The sequence below is a fragment of the Lissotriton helveticus genome, chromosome 7, assembly GCF_964261635.1.
Source record: "Lissotriton helveticus chromosome 7, aLisHel1.1, whole genome shotgun sequence".
Classification (NCBI taxonomy): Eukaryota; Metazoa; Chordata; class Amphibia; order Caudata; family Salamandridae; genus Lissotriton; species Lissotriton helveticus.
The window spans coordinates 826,008,958-826,035,705 of NC_136068.1; the positions used below are offsets into that span (position 1 = coordinate 826,008,958).

The 26,748-nt window shown below is 44.1% G+C and overlaps 1 protein-coding gene across 1 annotated transcript in view; it reads right to left on the reverse strand.

The window, feature by feature from the left end:
- LOC144769251 (uncharacterized) overlaps window positions 1-26,748 on the reverse strand; it is a 434,380-nt gene that overhangs the window by 190,942 nt on the left and 216,690 nt on the right. Inside the window, exon 7 of the mRNA XM_078653312.1 lies at window positions 21,615-21,650. Coding sequence (XP_078509438.1) covers window positions 21,615-21,650 — 36 coding nt within the window. The remainder of the gene's footprint in view (window positions 1-21,614; window positions 21,651-26,748) is intronic.

A 26,748-nucleotide genomic window follows, 5' to 3' on the forward strand; every position in this document is an offset into this window, starting at 1 on the left:
AATAAGAGAGAAAGAGGTATTTCGGTAATGCAAGGCGCGATAAAATTTAAAGACAACGAAGAAGATCAAATGAGTGAGCAGTTGCACAGGCAACGTAAAATGGCAATAGATAAATGCTATCCTGTTTTACCATCTCTTCAGCAAGAGACAGTAAAGGAGCGCGAAAAAGATCCATTAATGGCGCATTTGCTAAGTTCGCCACCACCCTATGCACAAAATGCCACAGCACCTTCGCAACCTTTAGTTGCACCTCTGGTAGCTGTTATGCCGGCTCCTTTACAACACTCACCAGCCGCTCTTCAGCTGGCTTCTATTTCTCTGGTGCAGCCTCCTCAAGGCTCACCGATCACATCTACTTGTCCTCCTGTTTCTCCTACAACTTCGCCTAGCGCACCTTCTATTACTTCTGATACTCGTTCTACGAATGCTTCTGTTTCTGCTTTGCGTGACTCTGTTCTGCCACCAGTTATTCCTCCACTTTCACCTTCTGTCTGGCATAAAATGGCCAGCATTGTTACTAACATTCCTTCACCACTGTTTCGGTCGCCTAAAACGACCCCTAATACGGAACAAAGACAATTACGAAGCCAAATGCCTGATTATCAGGAGAGGGAATTATTGAATAAGTTAGCACGGAATTGGGCTATGGATACAGCGAGATATGATGTAGAGTCTGTCATGAACGTCTTCCGTCAATGGGATGAACCAACTCAAAGATACGTCTTTGAGCAGATGTGTGTTTTTCTGTGTGAGGATTTGGAAGATAATGGTCAAGAAAGCAACACTCGAGAATTGTGTAACGTGCGATTTAAATTTGGGGAAGGTATGATCGTAGGTCCCGATGTTGAAAAAGCAGTTGAGATATTATTATCGTATCGAAGTACGGGTGGTAATTCTGGGTCATCATCTGAATGTGGTACATCTAGCAGGAAAAGAGCGAGACAGTACCCCATGAGAGAGGTTCCTCCGGTTTGGAGGGAGGGCGATGCGAATGCAGTACCGCCAATTCTGCCTCATTTCCAGCATGTATGGGTACATGTCCCCTGGAAAAGATCCAAAGTTTTAGCACTCAAGCAGACACTACCTGATCCTCGTAAAAACCCGACTGGGTATTATAAGGAGTTATCGCAAACTGCAAGCTCATGTATAATGAATTTAGCGGATATAGACATGCTGTTTGGGAACGTTGTTCCACACCCTTTATGGAGTAAAATTCGTCATACGAATCATGATCAAGAACTATGTGACTCATGGGCAAACATTACAACTACAGATGCTAGACAAATTGGTGGTTTTAAACCTGAGCCGTTAATAGCTGAACTTCCCGGTAGGATTATCGCGTACATGAAGACAATAATGCCTGAAGTACGCGTAAACTGGGATAAGCTATCTGCGTGTAAGCAGAAGAAAGATGAGAATGTGTCTGACTTTTTCACGAGATTTGAGGAGACTTTCACCGATCATAGTGGTCAAGATATGGCTACCGAGGGTGGCCAAAGATTGTTTGTAGACAAATTCGTACATAACTTACTTCCTGAACTATGTAATAAACTAAAAGATTCAGAGAGTGCTTGGGCTGTCTCTACGTCAGCGCAGATTTTAGCAACAGCCCAGTACTATGAAAATAGGCGCAAAGACGAGCTAGATAAGGCAGACAAAAAGACGAAAGATTTAAAAACTAAAGTTCTTCTCCAGCAGGCCTATCCACTCGTACGGCTAGTCAGCCCAATTATCAGCAACAACAGCAGTATTCGAGAAACGCGCAAGGAAACGAGTTTCCCCATCAGCGTGTTCCGTATGGCCCGAATCAATGTGCGTATTGCAAGGAAGAGGGTCACTTCAAAAGTAATTGTCCGGCTCTTGCGCGACGCTTGAATGGTGTTTCAGGTGTAAGGGGAAGAGGTGTTCAACATGCCCCTAGAGGTAGGGGTCGTGGAAATTTCTCCCAGAACACAGTTTCTTTTCCGCCTCAGAATTCCATGAACAGCTTTGACCAACAGAATAATGCATTGTCTAGGTCAGCTCAGTACTATGCTGACGACTATTACACCGAACACGAAAATAAGGGTAACGATTGCTAGGACAGCCATGGACAAAGAGAGGGAGTTGTTTCGGCTCCAGTAGATCAGAATGGACCTTATGTCGAGGTAATTGCCTCAGGACTGTCAGAGCCATTTCTGCTGGATACTAGTGCTACAAAAAGTTCTATTATGCACTCGAAACTTCCTGGCGCACCTTTGACTGGCGAAATGAATGTCTCAGTAGGTTTCTCTGGCGCCCCTGTTAGAAACCCGATCTCTAGTCCTATATCACTTTCTGTTGGCCCATGCGAATTAGAAGCACCCCTCATTTTGACAACAGGTTGCGGTGAAAATTTGTTAGGTTTGGATTTACTAAAGAGGTTGTATGCGACTCTATACTGTTCCCCCTTGGGAGTACAACTTACTTTAGGTAAGAAAGTCATTTCTCAAATGTATTTGTCAAAGGAAAATATTCCAGCTGAATTGTCATTGCTCCCTGATATACTTTGGGCTAATGGTTCTAATGATGTTGGTCGTTTGGAGATAACACCATATGTCATAACTTTGAAAGCCAACGTTAGGTTGCCACGTATTCCTAGATACAAAATATCTAGCAAATGCGAAAAGGCGTTGTTAACGATCATTTATGATCTGATCGATAAAGATGTTATTGAGGAAACAACAGGAAATGTTTGTAACAGTCCAGTTTTGCCCGTCTTAAAACGTACTGATCCTTCACAGCCTCCTGTGTATAGGTTTGTGATTGACCTCAGAGAAGTGAATAAGGTAGTTATCCCACAGTTTCCAGTTGTCCCCGACATTACTGCATTATTGACCATGGTTCCAGCTTCAGCAGCTTGGTTCTCGGTGATTGACCTGAAGAACGCTTTCTTCAGCATCCCGATTGCTGAGGAGAGTAGAGACCTTTTCGGCTTCAATTTAGGAGGACGAAGCTTCCGCTTCAAGTGCGCTCCTCAAGGCTACTGCGAAAGCCCATCAATATTCAGCCAGGCCCTGAAAACACAACTGGACAATATTGTTCTGCCAGATGGGTCAACTCTGATTCAGTATGTAGACGATCTGCTGATCGCTGGAGACACTGAAGAAATTTGCAAACATGCCACATTGTCATTATTGCGTCACTTATGTGACATGAAGCACAAAGTCTCTCTTTCCAAACTACAATTTTGCCGACAAGAAGTAACCTACTTAGGTCACATCTTGTCGAAGGAGGGAAGGAAACTGACACCAGAAAGAATACAGGCAATTGCAGAACTAAGTGCCCCAAGGACACAGAGAGAGGTTCGAGCCTTCTTGGGCATTACATCGTACTGTAGACAATGGATACCGAATTTCTCACTACTAGCTAAACCATTGCTGGCACTACTCTGCAAAGACACACCCAATCCTATGCCCTGGTCTGAAGATTGTCAGACGAGTTTCCACGAGTTGCGTGATGCATTATGTTCGGCTCCTGTGTTGGGAAACCCCAACTACAGTAAGCCTTTTACATTATATGTCCACGAAAAGGAAGGTTGTGCATTATCAGTCTTAACGCAACACTTTGGGGACAAACAGCGCCCATGCGCGTATTTTTCGGCAACTCTAGATCCTGTGGCTAAAGCCCTTCCAAGTTGTCTGAGAGCTACCGCCGCAGCAGCTGTCTGCTTCGACAGTCTGCTGAATTAGTCATGAATAATACTCTGATCGTTATGGTTCTGCATGCAGTAGACATTTTGCTAAACAGGACAAAGACACAACATCTCACTAGCGCTCGACTATCCAGTTACGAACTTACACTGCTAGCAAGTCACATCCACATAAAGAGGTGTGATACACTCAACCACGCTACGCTACTTCCCATCCCGACAGAAACAGACACAGACAAGATTGATAAACATGACTGCTGCTTTAGGACAGAAGAAGAGACAAAAGGGAGAGTAGACTTACAGGACACTCCCCTTCCCGAATGCAATGATACTTTTTGGGTTGATGGTTCATGTTTCAAGTTGCCGAATGGTGATACGACTACAGCATATGCCGTAACTACATTACACACCATTATAGAGACCGCGCGCATTTCCCACAATTTTGCACAAGCTGCAGAGCTGATTGCGCTTACTAGAGCATGTGTGTTGGCGAAAGGAAAGCGAGTGAATGTGTACACTGACAGCCAATACGCCTTTGGTGTGGTTCACAGTTTCGGGAGATTGTGGCGTGAACGTGGGTTCCTTACGTCACATGGTGCAAAGATACAACATGGTCAGCTAGTTAATAAACTCCTTGAGTCACTGACCTTGCCACTACAAGTTGCCATCATGAAATGCAGTGCACACAAAAAGATTCAGGATGATGTTGGCCGCGGGAATGCATTTGCAGACGAGGTCGCGAAAGAGACTGCAAGGAACACGATGAGTCGAATGTATGTTGTGGGTCCCGCTAGATGGGTTGCTAATGTGGGAATGTGTGAGGACACCATTGACAGCGTGAAATCGATACAATCCGAGGCCACTGAGAACGAGGTGAATGAATGGAGAGAAAGCACAGGTAGATTAGATTCGAATGGTTGTTGGGTCGAACTATCAGAACACCAGCGATGGCTATTACCTAACGCATATGTACTTGCAGTAGTAATATTTGGCTCATGGAATTGCACACATCAGTTCGAGAGGAATATGTAAACTATTGGCCCCAGTATGGCAGAATAGTAATATCCCAAAATATGCAGAGAATGTGGTTAGAAACTGTATGGTATGTTTAAAGTACAATCCCGGTAGGGGAACCCCAACTCCAGCTGGTCATTTTGCGCCTCCAACGTATCCGTTCGAGGTTCTGCAGCTCGATTTTATCCACATGGAGAGGTGCAACAATCTGAAATATGTGCTCGTTGTTGTTTGCGCCTTTTCAAGGTGGGTGGAAGCGTACCCCCTTAAGGACAATACCGCCTTATCAACTGCCAAAGCCCTTGTCAAAGAGTTCTTCCCGAGGTTTGGTATGCCTAGATCTGTCTGGAGTTATAACGGAAGTGAATTCGTAGGATGCGTGATGAAGAGAGTGTGTGAGTGTCTAGGCATACACCAAAAATTCCACGCTGCAAATCACCCCCAATCAGCTGGATTAGTAGAATGCTACAATGGCACATTAAAGCTGAAACTAGCCAAGATCCAAGCCAGTACAGGTCTTAAATGGCCTGACGCCTTGCCTCTAGCACTCCTGTCGACCAGAATGACTGTCCATTCCAGATTAGGACTTAGCCCCCACGAGATAGTGTTTGGCCGCCCAGCCAACGTCTGGGGCGTGCCAAGACCAAAGAAACTCAGTGAAATAGAACACCCCGTACTGCTTGACTACTTGTGCGAATTGACAACTAAATTGCGTGTTTTACACCAACAGGTTCACAGTTCCTCTCCGCCAGCCTCTGACGATCCAGGTCACACCATCGTACCCGGCACCTGGGTTTTGGTGCGGAACTTCCAGCGCACCAACAACGAACAACCGAGGTGGACCGGACCGCACCTGGTACTTCTTTCCACGAGATCTGCTGTTCGGGTGGAAGGCAAAAAGAACTGGGTATATGGGACCCATTGTAAACGGGTCCCTCTGCCCCTTCCATACGACCGGTGGGTCAACGAAGGACTTGCTGACTCAGAGACAGAATCTGTACCTCGCTTCATTCCTTTCAGCGATGCACGTTTGAAAGAGACTGGTTCCGAAAAGGAGAGTGATCATATTTTGCAAGGACTTGTGCCACCGTCTATGCAGTTAGACACTACCGAACCTGAGACATTGTTTGAAGACCACACCGTACCTGGGAAACGACGGTACAACCTAAGGTCTAGACAAAGAGACTAATAAAAATGCAAACTAATGTGAATTTCTTTTCCCCTACGAACTATTTTTGATTTTTCAGCTCTCTCACTCTCAAGGAACTTGCTCATTTTTGATTTTCGAACCGCCATCCGGTTCCGCTGCTAGGGTCGCGGTTGAAGTCTAGGGAGTGCAACTGGGGAAGTTTTAGGTCAACGGTTCTGGTTGGTCCGAGGGAGTTACCCTGGACTGAACGGAGCGCACTCCCTGGCAGAATCAACCTACCACAGCGGGCAGCAAGTAGAGGATGGAGTTTCCTAGGGTAGAGAGACCTGCCAAACTTACGAACCTTGAAAGACAATTGTGTATGATACTGTCCAGAAGAAGATTTTTGATAATATGTGTTTTATTGTTATGTAGCATAGTTGTGTTTTTGACTGGTTATACTCTATTCGTATTTAAAGTTACCTTTTTGAATGACACCCAGACACCTCCTCCTACTATTTCTCCACACTACTTTCACCCTCTACCTGAACACGAGTCTGCCCGAAGACTCAAATTTGTAAATAACTCTTTCATTCAACTCCTACACCAACACCAATCCATAATGAACACATCGAACTGTTGGATATGCGGACTCATGCCACACACGACCGATAAGGGGATCCCATACTTCATTCTGCCATTCAGTTATTATGATTCTCTGTGGGCTTTCCAGACCATATTCCTATTCGAACGTCCCCAATATGGTATGGCTAATACCAGTAGTGTGAAATATTAAGCACAAAAAGAAATCATTTCCAATTACAGAACAATGAGCCACTTAGGCATTTGGGGATCCCTGACAATATTGGAAATTCGTGCCTTTGTCTTCCCTATAGCCATTAAACCCCTATTGGCTCTCTCCCTTGAAGTCACACCTACCGGGTACTGTTGACACCTGTACTCCTTGACCTGTAGGTGAGTATCTAAGGAACCCCAGTGGGTTTACTAAGTAGACACCTTGAAGAAACTGCTGCTATCATGTTTTAATTTAATTTTAGCTTCCTTTATTTTACTTTCATTTATTTTAATTTTAAATATGATAGAGGTGACATGTGGTATATGTGAATGAAGTTGATACTAAATGGTCACTGCTCACAGAATGTCACAGCCACAGAGTCACTTCTCTTCACACAACCACAGTGTGTTCACGGTCAAGAATGGGAAACTGTTGTCTTTGTATTTTGGTAACTCTTCCTTTTGTCTCCTCTAGGCAAGAGCAGTTATAACCAGGTAGTACAACAGTAAATATGATGTTTATAGGTTGACACTTTATTAGGTCTTTCCTTGTGATAGATGTACAATTATATAAGGTCCTGAAGAATCGCAGCATAATTGCACAAGCGAGAAACATGTTGACCTCACAGAACGCTTTGTAGTCCTAGATCGTGATACAGAACCTAATCTCTGGCGATCATAGGCTACCCACTGGTTTTACTTATAGTATGGGAACCACCAGAATAAATTGATCTCCGGTATCCCTTGCTATATTTTAACACACCCACCTACACTATTCACTTCTTACCTGGCCCCTCACTTGCACTTCACCCACAGGCTGTTGGAAAAAAGATCTCCGATAAAGAGCCCCTCCTAGAGGTGAGCCCGTTGGACATTGCACCGCCTGTCCAACGAGGAGCAACGGCCGATGATGAAGCATGACACTTGCAAGAGTGTGTGAGGCCATTCATTCCAACTAATGGGATGCCCAGGGTAGCCCTCCACTGAGCACTACCCTCTTATCAACCTCCTTCCTTCCTTGACCGTATTACTCTTCACCAAGGAACAACTGAGTCCCCTTTTTGTCAGTCATTGCTATTTGGGGCTCTGACTCAGGTTGGACCTTCCTTTCTAATTTCCTGGAATGGTAAATTGAGCCTTAGGATCAACACTTGATCCAATCCCTTTACCCCTCCTTTGCTACATATCTTGCACGGCTAACCACCGTGGGGTATATACTGTTTGGTGGGTAAGTGTTCCTCTATCCCCCTCCTCTCTCTGAGTCCCTGACCAATATATCACGGACCGGGTTGATATACCTTTGAGTATTATCCCCTTTTGACCTTTTTCTTTCATTTCACCAGACAACCCCGTACCATCCCAATATGGACGGACAAGGACTTAGTTTTGGTGATGATGATGCAGCAGCTATTCATAGGCTTCCATCTATGCTAGGCATGGACCTAGAAATTGCAACAGGGAGCAACTCTACAGACTGGAAAGCACTCTCTGATATGAAAAGAGAGTGGGTCAGAATCACTCTACATGGAGCATTAATGGCCGAATACTTTAAGGCTAAAATAGCACCTAACGGCCTCATTGTTAAGAACTTCCCCAGAATCTTCTGGGAGGACGGCCAATTTAAGATAGAATGGTCTCTCATTTCTTGGAAATGTACACATGATTTACTTATTCTTCTGGTAAACACAGCCAAACGTTTGGCTGATGAGCTCCTGACTAAAATCCAGGCAGCAGAAAGCGCCCTTAAAAACTCTGGACAGAACACCGGTTTCAAGACCAAGTTGACAGAGCTCAACAAAGAAATCACAGAACATAAAGATTTCTTAATGAAACAAAAAGTGGCAAAACTACAAAAGGATATTGAACGATTCTCCAAAGAGAAAGTCTATCCTTATCTCAAGGACGACTTTGTCCCCACAGGGACAGGGTATCTCTCTGACTCAAGTGCTACCTCTTCAAGGCGAGGTTCCAACAACGACGACAACTCGAGTGGAGATGAGTGGCAACCTAGACCCCGGAGAGGCAATAGAGGAGGGAGACGGGGACAACCCTTTTATCAACCCCCCCCCCTACCAAGGTCCTCCAATGTGGCAATTTCCAAATTTTCAACATCCCATGACCCCCTTTGGACCTCCGTACCCCCCTCAATTTGCCCCGCAAAATATGAACCAGCAGCCTTTTTTAGACAGAGGTTGGGGCAGAGGGCGCGGGCGCAGGCGAGGAAACGCTCAGGACAAAAGGGTCCAGTGGGAGGACACACAAACCTTAGGGGTGGAAACGAGGAGCAGGACAGGGAGGAAGTGAGTCTTGTGGTGAACCTTTCATCACGCCAACTCACAATACCAGAAGAAAAAGTCCTCCAGAAAGGATTGGGATTTGTGCCCACCCCCAAAATAGACAACTTTGAACTGACTTGCGAGATTCAGAAATTCTTCAGGAAAGTCAGATTGAGAGCTTTCTTTGATGGCAAAGCCGTCGAGACACGCTCTGACTCAGGTCTTCATAATCCATCAACTTTTACACCACATAGTGGGATGATACCCAACGAAGTCCTAACATATGAGCAGGCTGTGCTCAAGGACATCGGGGCCCTGAGACCATGCAAGAAATACCAGAATCTGTCCAATATGGAGAAACAGATACTCAACTCTTTGGGCAATGACGAAACCATCACGATCAAACAGGCTGACAAGGGTGGGGCCACAGTCTTAATGGACACTAAAGACTATGAAATAGAATGCTTAAGACAACTAGGGGATAGACGCTACTACACTCCTATCCCTACTGACCCTACTCCACGGCTTAAAACCACCATTACAGGATTGGTGGAATCTGCAGAGTGCCAAGAATGGATTACCAAAAAAGAGGCGGAATTTCTTGTAAAAAAGGATCCAAGAGTACCATATTTTTACACCCTCCCGAAAATTCACAAGGGGACAACACCGGTACCTGGACGCCCGATTGTATCAGGGATAGGTTCTATCTTGGAGCCTTTATCACAATTTTGTGACTACTTCCTGCAACCGCTAGTGAAGAGAATCCCTTCCTATGTCCAAGACACCAAAGATGTCTTATGCCTCCTTGACAATCTGCAGGAGGACATCCATATTGACTTCCTCATTACCCTAGATGTGGAGGCCCTCTATACGAATATCCCACAGAGGGCCACACTCGGGGTAATAGAGAGGACTCTCAGTATGGAAGTATGGACATCAGCAACACCACCTTCTTTCATTATGGAATGTGCTGAACTTGCCCTGACTAAGAACTTCTTCGAATTCAAAGGACAGTATTATCAACAGACCCAGGGCACGTCCATGGGCAGTACTTTTGCCCCTTCGGTGGCATGCCTGTATATGGCAGATTTTGAGGAACAATACATCAATGGACCAATGAACCCCTACCACTCTAACATCATACTATGGAGGAGGTTCATTGATGACATCCTCATACTCTGGACAGGGACAACACACCAGTACCTGGAGTTTTTTGCGTGGTTGAACACCCTGAATAACTTCCTGACCTTCACAATCACTGCCTCAGACTCCAGGATAGCATTTCTGGACCTTACCATCAGATTGGAAAGGGGCAAGATCAATACCACGATGTATCGGAAGCCCACGGACCGGAACAGTTTGTTACTCTTCACTAGCCATCATCCAAGAGCCTTGAGACTGAATCTTCCCTTTGGGCAATTTCTGCGGGTAAGGCGTAATTGCACCAACCTCACTGACTACAGGAATGAGTCTAGTATTCTTTCACGAAATTTGAAAGAAAGAGGTTACCCCACTAGGGAGATTTACAAAGCACGGAAGCGGGCACAGAACAACAATAGAGAGGCACTCCTGGAGGATAATATCAGAACCTCACAAGAGACCATTCCTTTGACTTGTGTAACAACCTTTACACCTATCTCTAATGACATTAAGAGAATTGTCAAGAAACACTGGCAAATTCTCAATACAGGAGAGCTAACTCTGGAGATCCCCAGGTTTGCCTTTAAAAGGTCCAGTAACATAAAAGATGTCTTGGTTCACACCAGACCAAAACAAAGTATAGTCCGCAGACAGAACACACTTTGGCAACTCCCTCCAGTTAAGGGACACTACCCATGTGGTTCCTGCAGCGTCTGCCCCTTTACTAATGTTACCAAGTCTATCAACTTGACAGAGACATTCACTTGGGAAATTCGCAATCATACCAATTGTAACTCTTCCAATTGTATCTACCTCATTAGGTGCCCTTGTGAATTACAATATGTGGGCATGACCACCAGATCGGTCAAGATCCGTATATCGGAACATCGCAGTAATATACGATGTAAAAAAACCAACACGAAAATGTGCCGACACTTCCTGGAACACAACCACACTGCCGACTCCATATGGTGGATCATCCTTGAAATACCCAACAACAGATCTAAACAGGACCTATTCCATAAAGAACAACGTTGGATACATAGGTTATCCTCAGATAAGCGGGGACTCAACGAGGATATCCCGTGGAGCAGTCTATGATTTCATTGATGCACTGTGTCCTAGGTATGGTACATACAAACCTCCTGTATGCATCCCATGTCCTCTCAGTCTGTACCAGCGTCTAGTTTGATTCATGCATCCCATGTCCTTGCAGTCTTTACAAACGTCTAGGCTAAATCATTGCTTAGTATACATTGAGCTCCATTGGGCTATAAATCTTAAGGGGTTCGTTTTCACCCTTCCAAGATGGCGCCCGTATTAGCGTAGTTCTACATAAGATACATCATGTGCCTTGTTAAATGTCAAATATATGAGTGCTGACCAACTCTTTAGTTATTTTTCACACTATTTGACCCTCACCGCCAACAGTGTAATGATATTAACACCCTACTTCAATGCCACCCTGGGTATTGAACTGTGGACACACTTGGATTGCACTTTCCAAGATGGCGACTATGTTAGCACCACCTATCACGTGACATACCAGACACTGTGGTGACGCCCCAAACCATCGATAAAAACATCAGTGTACCGGGAACCCGGTACTATCCGGATCCCGGTAGCGATGGGTAGGCGTACGAGCGATGACCAAGGCTTTGAGAAGTAAGTGAGCGGCGCGTTCTTTTGAGCGACTCCTGGGAGCGCAGCGAGTTTGGTGTACTCACCCCAATACCAGGATCTTTGTGTGCTTGCCGGGCGCTGCCGCAGTTAGGGCTGGCGCCTCTTTACCGACAAACGCATGAACACGACTGCCTCTGAATCCTTAATTTAAACCGAGCTATACAAGGTATTGGGCAATATCGCAACATTACTATTTGCACACGGACGTGTCTCTCACAATACCAGTGACAGCGGCACATGCATGCAGAACTAAGTGTGCGAACGCTGTACTTTGGACGTGTTTACCTTTATCTCTTAACCATAGCTAATCTTTAACAAGAATATGGCCATAACTACACTGAGGCCATTTACAGCAATTAGAGTATGCATTTACCAACATACCTGCATATTACCTAAAGCAGGATGAATGTTTAAGAACGTCCCCAATATGGTATGGCTAATACCAGTAGTGTGAAATATTAAGCACAAAAAGAAATCATTTCCAATTACAGAACAATGAGCCACTTAGGCATTTGGGGATCCCTGACAATATTGGAAATTCGTGCCTTTGTCTTCCCTATAGCCATTAAACCCCTATTGGCTCTCTCCCTTGAAGTCACACCTACCGGGTACTGTTGACACCTGTACTCCTTGACCTGTAGGTGAGTATCTAAGGAACCCCAGTGGGTTTACTAAGTAGACACCTTGAAGAAACTGCTGCTATCATGTTTTAATTTAATTTTAGCTTCCTTTATTTTACTTTCATTTATTTTAATTTTAAATATGATAGAGGTGACATGTGGTATATGTGAATGAAGTTGATACTAAATGGTCACTGCTCACAGAATGTCACAGCCACAGAGTCACTTCTCTTCACACAACCACAGTGTGTTCACGGTCAAGAATGGGAAACTGTTGTCTTTGTATTTTGGTAACTCTTCCTTTTGTCTCCTCTAGGCAAGAGCAGTTATAACCAGGTAGTACAACAGTAAATATGATGTTTATAGGTTGACACTTTATTAGGTCTTTCCTTGTGATAGATGTACAATTATATAAGGTCCTGAAGAATCGCAGCATAATTGCACAAGCGAGAAACATGTTGACCTCACAGAACGCTTTGTAGTCCTAGATCGTGATACAGAACCTAATCTCTGGCGATCATAGGCTACCCACTGGTTTTACTTATAGTATGGGAACCACCAGAATAAATTGATCTCCGGTATCCCTTGCTATATTTTAACACACCCACCTACACTATTCACTTCTTACCTGGCCCCTCACTTGCACTTCACCCACAGGCTGTTGGAAAAAAGATCTCCGATAAAGAGCCCCTCCTAGAGGTGAGCCCGTTGGACATTGCACCGCCTGTCCAACGAGGAGCAACGGCCGATGATGAAGCATGACACTTGCAAGAGTGTGTGAGGCCATTCATTCCAACTAATGGGATGCCCAGGGTAGCCCTCCACTGAGCACTACCCTCTTATCAACCTCCTTCCTTCCTTGACAGTATTACTCTTCACCAAGGAACAACTGAGTCCCCTTTTTGTCAGTCATTGCTATTTGGGGCTCTGACTCAGGTTGGACCTTCCATTCTAATTTCCTGGAATGGTAAATTGAGCCTTAGGATCAACACTTGATCCAATCCCTTTACCCCTCCTTTGCTACATATTCCTATTCGCCCTAGAACCATACCCGACCCGTTCCACTGAGAGCGATTCCAGTAACAAGGCACTAATTGCAGGGATAAGAAATATGAGTAGGGATATCGACACATATCTGACAATCCCCAAAGATGAACTCAGTCCCTACACCCGTTGGAACGTGACCAAACATGGGGTTTACCGGAGTAAGAGCCAGACAGCGAAGAAATCCCGCCCGGTTTGGATAGTACCCCACCGAGGTCACTTATGTTTACAAGGTATCGGTAGGGATCCCAAAGCCCAATTAGGAAAGAGCGTTTGCACAGAAACATATGTGTTCGCTTCCCGAACCTCCCCTATACTCCTAGCAGCCAAAGGCACGTATTTCGTCTGCCACGACCAAGCCTACACATGGTTGCCCCCTGACTTCTCAGGCACCTGTTTTATTTCATTTCTGCTGCCCCCCACCTACACGTCCAGAGCAGATTACCATCGGACAAGGACAGCTAGGGGTGTCGTGAGTAAAGACGACACCGCAAGTCAGGAATTCGCTGACTTTGCAAAGGGTTTTCTGCCATTTTGGGGGCCTATGGTGAACAGCAGGAATATTCGTCAATTAGCAAGGATAGTTGAATCCACCGTGATTGAAACGGCCGGAGCCCTTGGCAATTTGACAACTGAGCTTCAGTCGGATCGACTTATGACCCTTCAGAACCGAATTGCCCTAGATATCATACTCGCCGATCGTGGTGGTGTGTGTAGAGTCATCCAATCCAGTTGTTGCATTTTCATCCCTGATAATGCACCAACAGTGTACCAGGCCATCTCTAAACTACACGAAATATCTTGTTCCCTTCACGTTGAGAAAGGGGATTGGTCCTTGCTGGGGTGGTTCTGGGAACTGATCACTGCCTGGGGATGGAAAACACTGATCTTCATTGGGATGATCTTAGCACTTCTGTTTATGTTCTGCCTGTGTGTACAGTGCGCTCCTGCACTCTGTGGCCTCTGTGCTACTTCATGTGTACGGAAGCCTGTGTTAAAGGACGAACGGAGTAACAGAATGATGCTACAGCAGCATCTCCACGAATTTCTCCATACCGATTTGGACTCTGATTAACGTGAGTTATTGCCTTACATAAGGGCAAAAGGAGGGTCTGTGGTTCTGAAAATCTGGACCCTGTTGTTATCCCGATATCGAGGTCCAATACCCGTGTCACAAAATATCAACGTACCATTACGAATTTGGTGTCTACAGACCGATAATGATTAGGACATCATTCCTATGCATTTGCATAGGAATCGAAGGTTGCTAACACCCCTAAATCATAGTTTCCGTTCCGACCCTTTAAACTCCATTTTGTAAGCAGCATCCATCTTGTGCCTTGCCCTCATGATAAGTCAATTAAAGGTCGAGCTTGATCCAAAAGGACACGTCCACCTTCCCTGACTTCCCCCTGACCTGTCCCAACTGACTCCACTGCCTTCAGCCAGACCTGTTTGGGCAGCTCCTCGCCCAGTGGCCGAATAGGATAGCATCAATGCATAACATTCCACAAACCATTCACTACATACAGACCATGCTTTCTGCAAACATGCACCTGTCCACGTTCCTTGTTTATGGCCAGTTTTATGACTAGGAGGTGCCTTTCTTTATTGGTGCTTCATCGATATCTGATGGGAGTTCCGGGCCTGACTGGGTAATCTATCACGAACTGGACATCTAAAATGTGGGCTTGCTTACATGACTTCGCTCTTTGTATTATTGTAGAAATATGTGTAAAGCCATATCATAAACTCAAGAATTCTTGCTCGAAGCTATTATTTTTGTATATAAGGAGAAGGCTGGTTCTGTAAAAACGAACAGTCTCCCGAGAATATACTCCCCGTGTGGTGTACTTCTGGGACACGTGTTACTTGGTAGCTACCAATAAAACTTGATCTCGGACTGTGACTAGAAGACTCCGAGTTTCTGTGGTCCGGAACAAGGGTGAACTCAGAGGTCTTCGGGTGTTATCCCCTGGCACCAACGGGTTCCTAAAAACCCGTTACCTCACCCCCCAAAACGTTTCATTAATTTCCTAATGGGGGGAAAGAATGAGAGAATGGGTTATGCAGGTATAACTTCTTCTGCAGCTCTCATCATTCTGTTGTGGTCTGTCTTGCTGTCTTCCACTGAGCATACTGAAATTCCAGTACTTGCTCCATTCAAACCATTCTCAACCCTCCCCCACAATGCAGACACCTAACCAAGATACGGCAGCAGCACAGCTCCTGCGACAACTAGCAAAGCCACAAAAAACGAGTTCTGAGGTCATTCTTTCTATTGTGAGTGAAGCCCTCTACAAGTCACCCAACACTGGACTTGAGGTTCATGCTCATGCATTTCAAGAACTGTCTAAAGACACTGTATTTTAGAAAAGGTTTCAGCTGCCAAGGTATCTCTGCTATTTACAATTCCCTCAATGTATCTACATTTGATCTTTTTTTAACGCTTCCCTATCTGCTCCATGCTTTAACCCAGTCCTTTTTTCTTATAACCCGTTCTTCCTCCCCTCCCACCTGCTGGAAATCTATGTAATATGTTATTGTATCCCCAGCTTTTAAAAGTGGTTCCTGTGCAGCATTTAGTGCAATGCACTAAAATATGTGGATTCCTGAAGCTCATTTTTAACTGGAGTAAGACATACATCATTTCCTCTGTTTAATATCTCTTTGTTGGAGTCAGAGAACGAAGAAGTGACAGGGATGCATGAAGTGCATTTCGATCAGTTCTGCTGGTTCTCGCCCTATGTGCCCGGGATGAATAGGTAGCAGGGGAAGCTTTCCCTTTAAAAATGCAGGGCCCAAGTCACAAAGGCCTCCGCACTTGTGGCGGAGACCCCGCAGTCGTAGCTGGACCTCCATACTCCAGCAACCCATTGCGGAGGTCTCACCATGAGTGTGGGGTCCCTGCCACGAATGCGGGGCCTCCGCCAGGAGTGCAGAGATTCGTTGTGAATCGGGCCCTCGGAGACAGATATGATGCAGCTGAAAAGCTGAAAGAATATTTACGTGACACAAACTGATTTTGAGACATTTTAAGTAACACATGAATAAACGCACTAATAACACGTTAAAGAGACATGAAAAATAAAAGTGAGAGAACTTAGTTACTGCATCGTAAAAACATGCAGATAATTTTAGGATAGATGAAATCATATTCATTTGAATAATAAAAGTTTATATTTCATTAATCAAGCTTAGCATAATTGTTTCAACACTCTGCAATACCCCGGTCACTATTTTCAACTATGCGGACGATCTTCAGTTAATTTTTCCCATTGATTCACTTCCCTCCTCCCGCTCCAACTTTCAGTCTACCATGCTTGGCATTGCAGAGTGGATGTTTCATAGCCAACTGAAACTGAACCCCACAAAAACAGAGCTTGTACTGGTGGGGGGTCTTACTAATCCGTGGAATTCCACTTTCTGGCCTTCCTCACTGGGGGCGCCACCTAGTCCTGTTAGCACTGTGAAGAGTCTGGGGGTGGTCATCTCTGGTGACCTCTCTATGAGGCCACAAATCAACGCAGTCACCTCATCCTGCTTTTTTCATCTAAGGAGGATCCGTAAGATCAGTAGGTTCCTCACCAGAGATGCCCTGATTCTTGTCATACTAGCTCTTATTACCTCCAGACTCGACTATGCTAACACTCTGTATGCTGGGATTCCAGCATATCATCTACACAGACTACAACTGGTGCAGAATCAGGCAGCTCGCCTGATCTTCCACCAGCCGAAACATCAGCATGTCACTCCCCTTCCGCGCAGCCTCCATTGGCTCCCTGTTGCCAAACGCTGCACCTTCAAGCTTGGATGCACTATCTTCAAAGCCTTATCAGATCGAGCCCCTGTCTTTATTTCCTCTTGTCTGACACGTTATGTCCCCCACAGAGATCTTCGCTCAGCATCCTTTAATCTACTTGTTGTCCCCAAAACCAGACGGAAAAAGCATGGAGGTCTAAGCTTCTCTGTCATGGCCCCCACCACTTGGAACTCCCTCCCAACTGCACTTCGTCACTGTCCCAGCTATGATTGTTTTCGCAGGCAGTTAAAAACCCTCCTGTTTCAGTCAGCATTTGAGTAAAACCTCCGCCCAAGCTCTTTGTCTTTGTCAGGAGCGCCATGAAACCGCTTGGTGAACGTGCGCGGTAAAAATGCTTTTAACAATAACAATAACAATGGAATGGTAAAGTCATGTACTTGTGTTATAAAATTCCTAACCATCCTTATGGAAGGAGTAAATTGTGTGAAGAATTAATTAAATTTCATTTAATTAACTTTGTGAGATATTGAAGGATTCCTTCTTAATTTCCAATCTTCTGCATATGTGAGTTGTATTATGAAACTTTTGAATAATGATCTTCATATATGTGCTAATATAGAACACCTGTAACTCGATGAAAATTTTGTAATTTGAAATAATTTTATACGTTGGTACTTTGAAATGTCAGTAAAATGACAGTTACATGCAATCTTTGAAAAGAGATATTAAACTCTCTGAATGCTTATAAGTTGAAATGGTCTATTAGAATATTGATTTACCTTTATGAAATGTATATTTCATTACTTTTATCCTGTATTTTCTTAAATTAACTTTAGTCTAGTCCTGCGTTTTACTATTCTGTCTTGTCTTATACTTGTGAGAAGCTTTCTCAAACTTACCCTGTGAGGAGAAACTGTTACTTCCTAGAAGGAGTTCTCACGCTTAGAAGGACTGCTTGCAACAAAGTTGAAATTTTAGGAACATTTGCTATGGGAAACTGTCCTCTGGAACTCACTTATAAGCCTGCTGGTAAAGGATCATTGGAGGTTTATGAGTACCGGATGATCCTACAAATGATGTGATGAATATCAACTCTTTCTATAATATATTTCTTTCTTTATGCCTCATGACAATCATCCTATATCAACTGACCAGTGGAATGAGGGATCTGACATGATGAGGTGAGAAAGGAGGTGTCACCCAGGAACTAGAGGAATATATCATACATTGATTTGATGGATGGTCGCTCTCTCTCTTTCTCTCTCTCTCTCGACAGATTCAAGAGAGACTGTTTCTATTTCCTGGATCCTTTCCACGGGGACACTTTGCTGACTTTGTTCATGCTCATTCCTTTGCAGACTCTGCTCGCTCCCTCCCTTTTGGACTGATGCTTACAGTATGTGCACCATACTTGGATTCCTTCTCTATGGGACACTGTATACGAGCTATTGTGGCTCATGACCTTGCTGAACTTTTCTGATGCTTTTGTCCCCTTATGGCAAGTCCAAACTAGCTAGACTATCCTGCACTCTTTAGACAAGAAATGTTTACCAATATTGACATCTTTGATAAACTACATTTTAACTAAAAACTTGAGTCTATGGTTTATCATGAGCAGTCTCCTTAAAGTTAATTGTGCATTCTAAATTAATATATTAATGCCAGAGAGAAACCAGCTTAGAGAAATCTTCAAGCATCAGTTACTAATGTTATTGTTTTGTATGGCCTTATCAGAAATATTAGTTCGCATGATTTTGCTCTTGCTAAATTTCTTCAGAGGGATCGGACAAACAGTGATAATCCTTTATTTGTATAGTCTGGTTTCGAGGTTCATATACATGAACTTAATTTTTGCTTGGTAAATCGGTTATCCAATTCCTGATCCTCTTTGGATATCCCGGTGTTAGATCTCCTATATCCAACCCCTCATTGGCACAATACAAGATCCATTGGAGGATCAAGTGAGTGTTGGAGAGTTAAGTCATATAGAAAAGAAAAGAAAAGAAATTAGATAAATTAGGGTCCAATTTCCACTGGAACAGATGTAAGAGCATATTTCTGGCAAAACTTGCTGATAGATTTATTTAAAGAATTATATTGTGGAAAACACCATTTGACATGGCATATTACATTGCGTACTGCCTGTCATGGTATTGCTCTGTTGATTGTGGCATGGGTTGGACGCAAGAGAGTAGTACTACTATTGGAAAGTACTCCGTATTTTGCACTGCATTTCGCTTTGTTGTTTGAGGTGTTTTATGAGAAAATCAATAAAACAAAGTTTAAAATAAAATACAAAATAAAAAGCCAGCTTCCTCTTAATTGATAAAATGGACAAAGTGGGGCTCTATAAAAGCACAGGACCTGGGGAATAAATATCCACCTGCTTGCCCCTCCGGACCGGCTGGCATTCAGCTATTGTCTAATTTGGGCACCCGTCAACCATCACCAAGTCCAACCACAGTTTCTTCTTCTGGCAGCTTTGCTCTTTTATTGGCACTTCCTGAGGAGAGCACTCCAGGCAGAGCAGGCACCCTTTCATTATTGCACATACGTGCGTCTTCCACCAACTAGGGTTTTTGGAACCAATATCCATGGTTTCTTGGAAGTAATCCCCAGAGGTAGACCTGCTGCCTGCATCCGAGAGGAATACTGCTCATGCAACTAGTAGTGGGCATGGAATGAGCCTAAAATTTGAGTGTTTTCTGGATTGCCTTCCAAACTGTCCTCTCCGTCTTGAAACCACCATTCAAAGTTACCAGAGGTACACCCGACAGGCTTCCTTTTCTCTACGGATTTCCAACCTATTTCCCATTCATTGTGGTGGGGTAGAATTAGACTGTGGGCTCTAATCGAACCTATGCGTGTTCCACAAATGTGATTTGTAGGCTCATTTGATACAAGGTTAGGCCTGGGCAAATTTAAACTAGTTTACGTAACTTCAGCAATTTCACATTGCACTTCTTACGTGAAATTCTCAAAATCACACGAAAGGCGAAATTACGCATCATTCACAGTAAAAATTTAGAGTGAATGGCAACATTTACAGTAAAAATTTAGAGGACATGCACAAGAACAACAGAATGCGAGCAGCTGTTGTTTGTGCTGCTTTATTTAAATGTGTTCTCGCAAAAATTGACCGGAAGACGCATTTCACGCTAAAATATTGTGTGGAATAACAGAAATGCATTTTGCATATTTACTCATATTTTAGGCAATTAGGCAAAAGTAAATTTCACGAATTTCACACATTCTTACAAATGGTATGGTTGTTTATAATCAATATGTCCCATAAGGCGTGAGTTAGAAATGCTTTTTTTTTGTTCTATCTCTTGGGCTTCACAGGTTAGGTGCAGTTCCATCTGTAAGCTATAGAGTGTGTCTCTAGCGGCAGACAGACACTTTAGAAATAAGAAAACATAACACAACATAAGAAAACATCACATCACCTGCCTTGTAGCCTGTCATTGATTATAACTCTTGAAAGCTTACATTTAGTCACATGAAATAATGAGACATTATTTCATAATAAGTAACACTAAATAAAGTGTAGTATAATATTGTGCTAAACTAAAAACGTTTTGCCCCCTTCATGTATTGGCCCCATGCAATGTAGACCCTTTCCACCAGCACTGTGAAACATTTTCAGGCTACAGTCCTGGTGGGTGCAAGGCTCTCTGGGAGATGCTGATGGGTAACAATGTATCTCTTGGAAGAGGGAAGCAGCCCAAAGGACCACACTGCTCCCCTGGGAGGAGGACCAGGAGGGACTCTCCTTAAGCAATAGGAGAAGGTGCCAACCAGCTTCAGTTACAGCTTTGCCCCACCTGCGAGATTCTGTTTCCTCATCACATATGCCTACCGGTTCCACACAAAGGCTGGTATTTACCTCCTGCCACAGTGGACAATACATTTTACATCATGAGAAACGTAGGGGCATGCATATACACCAGTGAATAACCATGTAACTGCTTTGCAATTAAGCTTGTCTGGTTACAACAGTGGGGATACGGTTGATTGGCTTGTCATATCGCTCAACGTCCCACCTACCAGGCCGATCTATAGTTTCACTATTGTTGGTTGCAAACTACATTGTAAGAAACTTTTTTCTCCTGTCTCCCTTATTTTATCCTACGCCTGCTTGCACTTTGGCAATGGGGCAACCATGATTTGACAGTAACACACTAGAAATCCTTTTTTTAAAGAATTTTATATAATGTTGGTTCAGACCTATGACAACAGTCAATAGCAATCTGCAATATCACGCCTTTTAAACTGCTCATGGTCAAAGACCTCACATCTAATAAGCCTTCGGTCTACTCTCGGTCACCTCCCGTCAAGCGTCCAACCCTCTTTTAACACCCATATAATTCTGTGGTTTTCTGAAACTCTCTATTACCAAAACTGCTCACAAACGTCATAAAAAATGAAAGCAAAGTAAAATCTGTTTTCTGCTTTGTTCTCACGGAGAAGCACTCACCATCATTCCATCTTCGCCCGGCTCGCCTTGCATCCCCTGAAGAAAGAAGACATGGTGTACAGAGAATGTCAACTAATTAGGAGAAGCTGAAACACATTTGCTACAGTTGTGTTCCTGTGATTCACCAGAGAATAAATAAACATGTGCTGTATGACCAGCTCTTGAGGCGCTGTAATCAGATCATCCACTTCAATGACTTTAAATGGAAATGTGTGTGAAGCTTTTGAACTTGGCGTTGGGTGGTATCAACGTTAGTGGGTAAAATGTCACATTTTTGGTTAATTTCATCAGGCTTACCCTAGGTTTAAATATTTACTAATTTGTTATTTTGAACAGTGTAGGATTTCTTCCCATTCAGTTAATTAATCTTTGTGCTGGTTTATTCTGCCACCGGGTACCTTAAAGTAGGGTTAATGTTAGGGGGAACGAGTTTTTAAACTTCAGACATACGCTTTTGTAAACATAATTTTGCTGTTGAGAAGAAACATGTAGGGTGGCTGCTTGCACACATGTTTTTCCTCACCTTCCATCCCCATCTTCCCATTCTTTTTAAATTAAGCCCTGATTTGTTATTTTGTCTTCTTACTTTTCTTCGAAGTCCTTGGGTTTCATCTCGCAATTTTAATTCTCGTGAGGAACAAAAAGAAAATGGATCCAGCATGGCCAATGGCGGCTTGGGTGCATTGTGGGCACAGTATTGACTGTGCCCACCTCTCAACAGAGACTGTTCAATGCACTGTCTCCCTTGCAAATGCTTTCAGCAGACTCTGAGATGGATATGCTGCTCCACCCTGCCTCAGCTTCCTTCCAAAGAATCTATGTAACCAGGGATGGGAAGACAGATTGCTACATTTTCATGGAAATCTCACGAAACTACACTTTTTTTTTTACATGAAGTATGCCCTCATGTGAAACAAGGGAACAGTTCATGTATAAAAAAAAAAGTTGCTTGAGATAGTGGCATGAGGGCAGAAAATAACCCTTGGCAGAACATTTCTGTCTGAAGCAGTCTCCAATGGCCAAAAACAAAATCTTATAATGTGAAACTTCAACATATTTTGCATAAGAGCAAAATTCAGGAATTCTTTGAATTTCGCCTGTGAAATTTAAGTTTTGCCCAGGTTTTTCTGAGCTAGTTGGGCGCATAATTGCGCCCACTGCCATCCTACCGCCCACTAGCAAATGTGAAGCTCAGGTGGTTTAGGCAGGTGCGCTGCTAATTCGTGCTAGCCCATGACCTACTTCAAACTGGGACACTTGCTGATTTAGTGGAGGGAGGTTACTGACTGCTTCCAGGAAGGTAGAAACCGTGTTTTACGTTATCAGGATGGCAATCCGAGGACAGTTTTCCTAACTATCATTGCACACTTTGAAATACAGCGCAGAGATACACTACATCTCTGCCAGCATCTCCTGAGAGATAAGAATTTAGAAATGTTTTGCCATCATTTAAATCAACACTTCTCAGTGTCATTAATTTGGCCTCAAAAAGGTGAAAGGGGGACCTCTGAATAAATCACACGAGAGTGGGTCTTGGGAAATGTCCATATATCTCTGTTGGAGATCTTCCTTGATAATATGTGTGTGTGTGAGAGAGAGGTGGGGTCTTTCAAGGAACACCATTGTATACTACGAAGACAAACTAAGTGAAATCAGAATACATGGCCGCATGGAGATCATTTAGGGGTAACAGATTCTTCCTCTGCCTTGCTGCTCGATACCTGAGCATTGGCCTTACTCCGCCCTACTCGAGACTTACAGAAATAAGGTGGTGTCAATATTCCCCATGTGCTGCATTATTTTCAGGGCCCTGCGCTCATGCTGCAACAAATGTATATAGATGGTTAAGCAAAACATCTCTGTTTATTAACTACGACGTAGCTAACATGACTAACACCAGTAGATGGCGCCAGATGCTCTGATTGCGGGCTCTGGTCTTCCACAAACTTCTGACATGGCTGCTCCCTGTCCCAAAGGTCATACGTGCAATATCAAGCGCAGAGACTACGGAGAGCTCTAAAACTAAAGCCCTCCGTAGTTGCTTCTCCTGGCCCCTTACCTGGCACCTCAGCCACAAAGACGAGGTGTTGTGTTTATATATTACCTATGTTACGGTATTCTTTGTCACTGAATTCTTGGAGCGGGGCTTTAATGTTACATCACTGATGACACTTAGATTCTAAGTTGAGGCTTCAAATTGTGTCGCACCTTTAGTCGTGGCTCGCAAGGCCAATGGCAAGGCAGTCTTTGCATTGATTTGAGGTCTCTCAATGATAACATCATAGTTGAGAGATATCTTTTACCTAAGATAAATGAATTAATTTCACTTACCAAGGGCATGAAATGGTTTTCTGTTGTTGATTTAACTTCGGCTATCACCAAATCTTGCTACATCAAGACAGTAAAAGTCTTACTACTTTTATGACTCCTCAAGGATGTTATCGTTTTCTGCGTATGCCGTTTGGCCTAGCGTCAGTGGCTGCAGTTTTTCAAAAGCTCATGTTTAAACTATTCTAAGATCTTCCTGGTATTCTTTTTTCCCAAGATGACATTCTCATTATGGGTGAAAGGAAATGTCTACATGATGGAAGCGTGTACTCTGTTTTAAAAATATTAAAAGAGAGAGGAACAGAGAATCTGTCTGATTCTGTTTCTAAAGGTGAGAATTCATCAGATTCAGTTTTTTTAGAACAAGATGCACAAAGATCGGTACAAGGGTCGGAGAATGTGTCTAATTCTGTTCCTTCTGTTCATTCAGACCAGGTTGGAGAAGGGTTAGATTCTGCATTTGGTTCTGCAGGTAAAGACTCCTTAATCAACAAATTTGGAAGAGTGTTAAACCCACCTATTTAACAGACATTGGCATAGATGCATCAAGGTAAAATCCGCTCGCAAAGGGGCAGATTCTCAGAGTCTGCCCCTTTGCGACCGGTATTTTTGCATTTGGGATGCATCATCCCAAATGCAAAAATGGCAAATTAAGAAATCGCAAAATTGTGATTACTTGCATTTAAGGAATCTCAAATTGAGATTCCTTAAATGCAATGCATTAAAGTTTAAAACTCGCGATTTTCCTAATAGGGATCGCAAATTACCATGAAGTTGAACTTCATGGTAATTTGCAAAAACTTTGAAAAATTAACTAAAGTGCATTTTTCAAAGTTTCATGTTGCGCACACACATTCCCTAAGGGCATGTGTGTGCGCAACATATGTGCACAGATCAATTTCAGGGGTGCATTCGCAAATTGAGAATGTCGTCCCATTCATTCCTATGGGCCTCTAGGCACATAGGAATGAATGGGGAGGTATACCTTAATTGCGACTCGCAATTTGGGACTCGCAATTAAGGAATTTTAAGAAATCGCTATTTTTTTAGTGATTTCTTCATGCATTGCATTTTGCTATTCCTTAACACCTTCACTGCGGCGGCTATTCCGCCGCAGTGCTAACGAATTTGGGCGGCCGCGCGGCGGCCGCATGCTCGTGACGGAGCCGCTCCGTCACGAGCCTCGGTTGAGCTGTGCTCGTGACGGAGCGGTTCCGTCACGGCCCGCCCCGCTCAATAGAAAGCTCAGCGCATGCGCGGAATTCGTGCCGCGCATGAGCGTTCTATCGAGCTGGGCGGGCCATGACGGAACCGCTCAGTCACCAGCACAGCTCAACCGACGCTGGTGACGGAGCGGTTCCGTCACCAGCACCGAAGGGGTTAATAGCGAATCGTTGTTTTTCGCTATTAAGGAATAGCAAAATGGGTTCTTGATGCATCTGGGGGTAAGTAACTGAATATTAGTTTTCTTTTTTGTCACTTAATCTCAGTTTCTCTGTTTTTGTTTGGTTGTTTATTATATAAGGGGGAAGATGTGTTCAAGCGCAGAGACTAAGGAGAGCTCTAAAAGCCCTCCGTAGTTGCTTCTCCTGGCCCCTTGCCTGGCACCTCAGCCACAAAGACGAGCCCCTGGATTCATTATACATAACACGAGGGCACTGAGCTGCTAATACTGGGACAGGGGGTGCAGGCGACCCCGATATGTTAATGGCAGAAGCAGAGGCTACGTGACGTCACATTTGCTACCTCTGGCCTTTGCTGAATCAGCCTATGCAAGCACGATACAGACTGGAGAAAGATTCAAAAACACCAGCCCTGAGGCCTGTCGACCTCTGCGAGTACCGTAAGCTAGTGATTTAAAAAACACACAATCCTGTTGGGATTGTATTGGATACACATGTACACAAAGCCAATTAAAGGCCTGTGCCTGGTTACATTAAGGTGCACAAAAATACGTATTTGCCTGGGAGAAGTGCATAAGTAATGCAATAACAGGTGCACATTTTTTGCAGTTGTTTGAGTTCAGGCCATTCATGCCTGTCAGCCTCCATGTACACGGTGGGTGGGACAGCCCGGACTGTGTGCCGGTTCTTACTCTTGTTCCCACCCCTCAGACTGCCGGCCCTTATTCTGACCCTCAAAGGGTAGGTATGTGCCAGGCGGAAGGCGAGAAGGGGCCAGGGCTCGGGCACTGCAAGGTAGCCGCCACGCAGTTCTGACAAACTCCTTCCGGGACTCATATTGAGTATAGTTCACCAGTGGAGGGCGTAGCTTCTAGTGAATCTTCTAGAAAGGGCACTGTGCCCAGGCGCGCAATGTCCATTGGGCTGAAAGGGTTTCAGCCCCCTCCCCGTCGTGTGTGTCAGCCCAGGATGAGACAGGTTCCCGGGCACACACAGCCGCACCCGAGTACTTCACAGATCTTTAAAAGACCATTTGCTTGTTAATGAGGCTTTGTTGTTTTTCACCCCTTCTTAGAGCCCCTGCATCTCCACTCTGCCTATGGCTGGAAGACTTAGCCCCCTTGCCTCCCCCAAAATGATTTCTTAGCCCCCCCCCCCGAAATGTGACTTCAGTTGCGCCTCTGACTGTGCCTACAGAAGATGGCTCCCATCATTCACATGGTGCTGTGCAGCATACAAATGAAGAATCGAAAAGTGCCAGGCACAGGGAAACCTGTACAATTGGGATTGCGGGAAAAGAAAATCTGTCTATCACTGTACATGAACTGTATTTATACCCAGAGGATCACATCTGTATTTGGTGGAGGATGGGAGAAAGTTATTTTAATTGGAACCAATATGGG